The sequence below is a fragment of the Agelaius tricolor genome, unplaced genomic scaffold, assembly GCF_023055355.1.
Source record: "Agelaius tricolor isolate 1412-34295 unplaced genomic scaffold, bAgeTri1.0.p SCAF_8, whole genome shotgun sequence".
Taxonomy (NCBI): domain Eukaryota; kingdom Metazoa; phylum Chordata; class Aves; order Passeriformes; family Icteridae; genus Agelaius; species Agelaius tricolor.
Window position 1 is genome coordinate 24,684,365 of NW_027269268.1, and position 7,839 is coordinate 24,692,203.

The 7,839-nt window shown below is 44.4% G+C and overlaps 1 protein-coding gene across 7 annotated transcripts; it reads left to right on the forward strand.

Annotated features, from left to right (window-relative positions):
• Positions 1–695: 695 nt before the first annotated feature.
• NPY5R (neuropeptide Y receptor Y5) lies at positions 696–7,569 on the forward strand. Of its 7 annotated transcripts, none has more exons than XM_071431993.1 (4): positions 696–835; positions 2,595–2,864; positions 3,610–3,704; positions 5,831–7,569. In XM_071431993.1, the coding sequence occupies exon 4, from the start codon at positions 5,840–5,842 to the stop codon at positions 7,169–7,171; it is 1,332 nt and encodes a 443-aa protein (XP_071288094.1). In that variant the 5' UTR covers positions 696–835; positions 2,595–2,864; positions 3,610–3,704; positions 5,831–5,839; the 3' UTR covers positions 7,172–7,569. The 7 variants fall into 7 exon arrangements, with proteins under 7 accessions (XP_071288094.1, XP_071288095.1, XP_071288090.1 ...); XM_071431994.1 differs by having other exon boundaries at positions 760–899; positions 3,565–3,704; positions 5,828–7,569; XM_071431989.1 differs by having other exon boundaries at positions 760–899; positions 3,565–3,704.
• Positions 7,570–7,839: the final 270 nt, after the last annotated feature.

Genomic DNA, 7,839 nt, shown 5'->3' on the forward strand with positions numbered 1-7,839 from the left:
TATTTTGCTCTGTAAAAACCGAACTCAGCTCAGCGAGGAAAACTGTTTGGGGGAAAACCATTCCCTTCCACCTGTTCTAAAATAAACATTAAAGGGTACTTGAGTAGCAGGGATAAAATCCTGCGGAGCCCTGCTCCAGCCGAAGCGAGGGGAGCTCTGACCAGCTCTCTGCGATTGCCTGTCTGTGCTCGCGCCTCGCTGTGTCCCGATACTCGCAGCGCGTTTCACCTCCGCAAAACGCCGTGCCCTGAGTGCCGGGTGAGGCACTGAGAGCATCCCCTCAGCACCGGCGAGGTGTATTTACCGTCTCGCTGCATTTCCATGGAAACTCTGATTGTCACACCGCGCGGCGCTGAAATACCGGGCTCCAGGGCTGCCTGCAGCGGCCTCCCGAAATGCGCCCCCGCTGCAGCCCCAGCCCCAGCTCAGCCGAGCGGGCGGCGGGTGCGGCACGGACGGCGGCATCCCCAGCCCCGGGACCCGACCCCGTAAGATGCGCCGCCAGCCCTGGGGGCTGCGCGCCTCCCTCCGTTTCCTCGGAGCCGCGCTCCGCCCGCCCGTGCCAGAGCCGTGAGCGCGGACCGGAGCCGTGAGTGCGGACCGGAGCCGTGAGTGCGGACCGGAGCCCTGAGCGCGAACCGGAGCCGTGAGCGCTGACCGGAGCCGTGAGCCCGAACCGGAGCCGTGAGCCCGAACCGGAGCCGTGAGCGCTGACCGGAGCCGTGAGTGCGGACCGGAGCCGTGAGTGCGGACCGGAGCCGCCGCCTCGCCGCGCCCGCGCCGCCCCCGCGGCCCCTCCTCGCCGCGGGACGCCCGCAGCGGGACACGCGCGCAGGTAACGCAGGGCGGGCGCGGAGCCGCCACGGTGGGCTCGTTCGGCTCAGCTCGGCTCGGCTCAGGTCGGTTCTGCTCAGCTCAGCGCAGCTCAGCTCCCCTCCCCTCGCCGGGCGGCCGCGCAAGTTTGCGCGGGGCCCCGCCCTGGCACCAAGTGCGCGGGGATGAGGGAGCGCACCAGCCCTGCCGCGGGTGGCGGTGTCGCGGGGATGAGGGAGCGCACCAGCCCTGCCGCGGGTGGCGGTGTCGCGGGGATGAGGGAGCGCACCAGCCCTGCCGCGGGTGGCGGTGTCGCGGGGATGAGGGAGCGCACCAGCCCTGCCGCGGGTGGCGGTGTCGCGGGGATGAGGGAGCGCACCAGCCCTGCCGCGGGCGGCGGTGTCGCGGGGATGAGGGAGCGCACCAGCCCTGCCGCGGGCGGCGGTGTCGCGGCGGCCGCGGGGCGCCCGGGGCTCGGGCTGAGAAGGGGCGCGCGGTTTCGGACGCGGAGCGGTGCAGAGTGGTTCCCAAGGGAGGCGTGGAAGGGCAAAAATATCAGTCGTTCCCGTTTTGGGGTGGTTTGGTGATTTGCGAGCCAGGAGTTGCTGTGCTCCCTGGAAAAAAAAAAATGTAGCCAGGCGTTTCAAGTTTTCTGTTCTGGCCAGCGAATAGCCCATTATGTTTCATAGCATTTCCTTGGAGCTGGACATACAATCTTATTAGTTGGCTTTGGCGTAATTTGGGAAGTTGTATTCTTGTTTTCCGGGATAATGTTGTAGTTCTTTTGTTGATTCAGAGAAATACGCATACCATTAATGTGTGGAAAAATCGGGGTTTTTTTAACTTCTGAAGTAATTTCAATCTGTTGAATTCTTCCAGGCTCTCAGGCTAGTTTTTGCTGTTGCACATTATGAACTAGAACACGAGAATCAGCAGCTTTTTATCCTTAGCTTGTGTAGTGAAAGCAACACTTGAGCGGTTTCAGATTTTGTCTCAGATGTTATCTCAGTCTGTATTGATGTGAGGGTATTATTTCTCAGGATGTAACAACACAGCTCAGTGCTTTCCTAAAGCTTTGGTGGTCATGCAGTAACGGCCACTCATATTAACTATTTACATCTGTGTGGATGCTTAAAAACCTTCACTGACTTTTTCTGTGCAGTCTTGATATTTTTCCAGTATTATGAGGGCAGAAAAGTTGTACTTAAAAATTTACACAATGTGCTTCCTCCCTGTATGTTTTCATCATGGAGTTTGGGGGGGGTTGTTTTTGGGATTTTTTGCGGGGTTTTTTTGGTTGTTTTTTTTTTCTTCTTTTAACATAGAGAAAGGTCATCCAAGACTGTAAATTGTTCACAGCTATAAAGGTTAATTGCCCTGTTGCAGGGATTAAACTGGACTGTACAAGGGCCAGCCAGTCAGAGATAACTTAATAGGTATTAATATTGTGGGATATAAGCTCTTATCCATGAATAAACCTTAATATAAGTATCTCATCTAATTGAAAGAACATTTCCGGAAAAAACAATTGCCTTTAGAGGATGATGGTTGCCTGACTAACTTTTGTGCTCTTGAAAATTTCCCTTTAAATATATAGAGAAATAGAAATATCCAGCCTATTAACTGTCCTAAATTATGATTTAGGGAATTTGTAATTTAAACAACAGCTTTAAGTGAAAAAATGATGTTAAGTATAAGATGTTAATCCTTTTAAATTAGCACAGATTATCTGGGGCCTCTAACTCAGCTAAATGCTAACTGCAATCATTTGACTCTTACAGTAAATATTCGAATCCACCTTGGATCCTGTCACAAAACTGCAGTCTCTACTTCCTTGAGCATCCTAGCCTCCTGCCTCAAGCATTCCAGTGAAACTACAGGAGACCTGGGCAAGCCCATGCAGAGCTCCCACAGGTGTAGCTGAGCACAGTCAGGAATGTGCGATGTCCAGACCAGCATTACAGAACGGGGACCTCGTTTGCTTGACTGATAGATGCAGGAGGTGAAAGTGATCCAACATTTGGAGCTGACAGCTAGAAAACCTCCAGCAGGTACCTTCAGATTAACTAAATCTGAGTTTTGAAAACAGGTGCAAGCCACCCTGGCACTGTCGCGCATTTAGTTTAGAAATACACTTCAAATATGAGGCGAAGGTTTTGAAAAGGGGCTGTATTACTTAATTCTGTTTTCCACAGTGGGATTTCTGGGAATTTCCATTTCCCTGAAAGTTACAGCCATGTGCTACACCAGGATTGACCAACCAACATAAGGGAGGGTGAGCCAATCTCTGAGAACAGGAACAGCTGTTAAAACAAAGCAGGAAGATAAATGCCAATAAGTGCACACAGCCCTGTGAAATCGGTGGCATGCTAAGATGAGTTTGGGGACTAGAGATCAATGATATGGGAGGAAAACTTCTGTTTACATCTTTACTGCTGCTGGCACTCAGACTGACAACAACTTGTTTCTTTTTGAGCAGGAGAAAAACCCCAGAGAGCAAGAGATCTACTTAGCATATTTTGAAATTAGGGGGGAAAGCCTGCTTTCTTTTTACACATCCAAAATTAAAATAAAATTCTCTTTGGGCATTTTGCAAAGGGAACCTGTGTCAGCACAGCAGTTGTCTGTTGAAACCAGTAGATTATACTGTTATTCCTCCCCTCTCTGTTTTGCTGTCACTCTGAAACTGTGACTACAGGAAGATGGTGTATAAGGGGTTTCTATGCTCCACAGACATTTTTGGTGCCCTAGGTGTCCAGCCAGGGTTTGAAGAGATCATGTTGTGACTTCTTCCAGTGCTCCTTCCTCATGGAAATGAAGACACGTGGTAGGGAAGAGTTTGTCTATCACCTGAGTTAGAGGGCAGCCATAGCACAGAAGGAATAGAGCTGGTAAGCCCATGATGGACTTCCTCAGTACTGATGCATCCCAACAAAATATGTCTGCTTCAGAAAACCACCATATTTGCTTTTTGTTTTTAAAGACACAATTTGTATTAAAAACACAATGAATCCTTCTGCTAAATCCATACTGCAAGAGCTTTATGTGGAGGTGTAAAAATCCACAGAAACTGGTAACAATCTTTCACTTAAACCTTCAAGAAGAATTAAGTAAACATTAATTTATTAAACATGTTACAACATAACACTACATAAAATTTTGTTCCTTGGTCTTATTCATAGCATTATTTTACCTTATCCAGGGCAGAAAAAGTTATGTAGCAGAAATTTCAGCAGATTTGGAAAGTCACTGTGGTGCACATACCATTTTCAGTTAGTTAGTAGCAACTCAGAAATTAGCTCAGAAAAATTAAATAAAAAACTATTTACTTAATGAGCTTAGAGTTGTATAAAGAGAAATCAAAATGAAAACTTCTGATTGTATCAATGTAGAAATAGAGAGATTAGATCACTTACCGAATCTCTAGTCTGCTCCTTTCAAGTTGGTCTAGAGGCAAATGTAGACTCAGATATCACTACTTGTCTGTTATATGGTTTTCCACCATATCATTAAAGACTAGAAGAAACTGAACAGAAATAATATGCATTAATGCCTCTCTGCTCATATACACACAATTGTAATATTTTGTTTATCTAATTTCATGTATTAATTTCTTAATTCAGTTTTAGCTGTTAAAAAGCACTTTAACATTGAGGCAAATTGGGAAGGCTGACTTCTTTTCACCTCTTTCCAACATATTACCTGCAAGATCTTTTCATATATATATTTCTACTCTTACTTGGAGGACCTTCACATCACAATACAGTGAGTGAACATTCTCAGGTTGTTTTAAGGTTTGAGCTGCCCTTTGGCTCAAACCATAACGATAGGAACACACATGATGTGAAGGAAGGAGCACATCTGCATGTGTCGAGGGAGCCAAATAATATTATTACACTTTGAAAATGTCAGCATGGTAGTGCTCACTAAGGAATGCTACAGTCTTGAAGAGCCCTGCCTTTTTCAGGTGACAGATACAGCCTTCTGCTGTATTGACATATGCTTTGGGTTTGTAGGCCTTTTTTTGTTTTCTCTTATGCAAGATTTCTAAACATTAAGCAGTTTTGTATGTTGGCACTCTGGGGAATTTTGACTTTGAAACTCTAGTACATGCAAGTGTTTAAGATAAATGGAGGTTTGAACTGAATTCTCATGTCTTTCTGTTTGTTCTAAAATGAAGACTAATATGTGAAGATTCAGTAGGCAGAATAACTTTGTGCTGAGCTAGGTTTAACACTAGATGATTCTGTGCTGAATAAGTAGCAGTTCACTGAATTTTCAAATGGCTGTGTGGAGTTTGCTTTCAGTTAACACTGTCCTCTCTATATTACATCCAATTACTTTAGGTGTTTTTTAATTTTCCTTTCTTCTTGAGCACAGTTAAACTATATTCAGCACTTAGTAGAAGATGTTTTCTACACACACCACATCAGGAATTCCATCTTGGATTACTGACAGTGGATTTCCTGATCCTTTTTGAAAGCTCTCACCTATTTTGTGTTAGTTGTCTACTAGCAAGGTAAGAAATACTACTGCAGTTATGCATATGCATTTTCAGGTTACCTTCTTTATAATTTGCAATGATATAATGATTAGCCATCTGCCCAGATGGTGACTGTAATTTCCTTACTCATATCAATGGGCTGTTATTCACATGAGTAATCTCACCGACTCGAGGTGTATTGCTTTTGTAGCTAACTGTTCCCTCGTGGAAAGCCTGACAATATGTTCTGCAGCAGAACACAGTTAAAAGGCAGCATCATAATGCAGACCTGTAAACTGTCATTCTCCCATGTGAGCATCTAGGTAGGAGGCCTAGCAGTGCTGAACACCAAATGATAAAACCTACTTAGCTAATTCATATTGACCTGAAATTATCTGCCTCACAGTAGACTAACATCAATAGTAATTTATTTGCATTGAGGTAAAAGGTACATTTATGTATTTTTACATTCTGATTAACAGCAATATCATAATTTCTTCAGATGCTAATTAATGCCTTTCTCGTTCTAAGCAGGACTGTAAAATGGATTTAGAATTCAAAGACCGTAACAACAGCACACGTAGCAAGAACACTTCTGCTGCAACAAAGAATTTTTCTGCCTGGGAAGACTATAAGAGTAGCGTTGATGACATGCAGTACTTTCTCATTGGGCTGTACACACTTATAAGTCTGGCTGGCTTTGTGGGAAATCTACTTATACTAATGGCCCTACTAAAGTGCAAGCAGAAGACAGTAATAAACATTCTCATTGGAAACTTGGCCTTTTCTGACATCTTGGTTGTGCTGTTTTGTTCACCTTTCACGCTGACATCTGTCCTGCTTGACCAATGGATGTTTGGCACTGTCATGTGCCATGTAATGCCCTTCCTCCAGTGTGCCTCAGTCCTAGTTTCCACTTTGATGTTAATATCTATTGCTGCAGTCAGGTACCGTATGATAAAGTATCCCCTCTCCAGCAATCTCACAGCAAAACAAGGCTATTTCTTAATAGTGATCATTTGGGCCTTTGGCTTCACAATTTGCTCCCCTCTGCCAGTTTTCCATAAAACCGTGGACCTCAGCAAAACTCTGAATTTAGAGGGACTGGAGAACAGGCTGCTGTGCATCGAGTCCTGGCCTTCTGATTCCTACAGGATCGCCTTCACGATAGCCTTGCTGTTCATGCAGTACATCCTGCCGCTGGCGTGCCTGACCGCCAGCCACACCAGCGTCTGCAGGAGCATAGGTGCTAGGCTGTCAAACAAGGAAAACAAGTTTGAAGAAAAGGAGATGATAAACCTAACTCTTCATCCCTCTAAGAGTGCTGGCACACAGGTTCAACCCTCCAGATATTCCAGGTGGAGCTGTGCCTTTGGCAGAAGGCACCACAGAAGATACAGTAGAAAGACTTCAAGTGTGATGCCAGCTATTTCAAGGCATCATCAGGATACTCATTCCAGAGATCTCCCAGAAACCTCTGACACAGAAAAAAGCCAGCTTTTTTCCTCCAGTAAATTCATCCCTGGGATCCCTATCTGTTTTGAAATGAAACCAGAAGAAAACACAGAGATCCAGAACATGATTACAGTATCCCAATCCATCATCAGAATTAAGACAAGATCAAGGAGGGTTTTCTGCAGACTGACAGTGCTAATACTAGTTTTTGGCTTCAGCTGGATGCCTCTTCACCTTTTCCACATTGTCACAGATTTTAATGCCACTCTCATTTCCAACAGGCACTTTAAATTAGTATATTGCATATGCCATTTGTTGGGTATGATGTCCTGCTGCTTGAATCCCATTCTCTATGGGTTTCTTAACAACAGCATAAAAGCTGATTTAATGTCCCTTATTCCATGCTGCCAAATACCATGATTTTATGTGCCCTAAGATAAAGTAAAACAAACAAATATGGCTTTCAAGCCTAGTGGTGTGCATAGCTGTAAAAGCTCAATTAGTTTAGTTTAGTTAGTGTGAGTTGGTTGTGATTAGTAGCATTTTTTTGTGGATGGATAGTTCTATGGCTGCACATATTTCTTGCATTGGGCAGAAATATATGCATATGTTATAATATTATTTTATCTGTTACATCGAGGAAATCATGCTCAGTGTACAAAACCAGAATACCATTTTCATTACCCAAATTGTTGGCAACCTGTACTTTGGAATTATACAGAATATATAATGAGTAATAAATGTGAGACAGACTACTTAGACATATCAGTATTAACTGTCATAAAACTATAATAAAATACATAACATTTACTAAATAATTATTGTTGAGATTATTTCAGTGCCAGCTTTGACTGCTTTCTAATATAATTAAATCTCTCTGGATGTTATTAGGAAAATATTTTTCCTTAGCTCTTTGACTCATAGTTTGCAATATCTTTGCAAGATGCTTTGCTGCTTATTCCTTCGTTGCCTTATTCCCTGGAATGGGTTTGAGGGTCATTGTTCTTGCCTTGACTGTTTCCATCTCACTGTATTTATCCAATACAACCTACCTCTGATTTCCTCAGACAATTTTCACTCTGGCTTGT

Excerpts from the sequence above, each read along its gene's own strand:
- NPY5R (XM_071431993.1), top strand. The coding sequence starts at position 5,840 with ATGGATTTAGAATTCAAAGACCGTAACAACAGCACACGTAGCAAGAAC.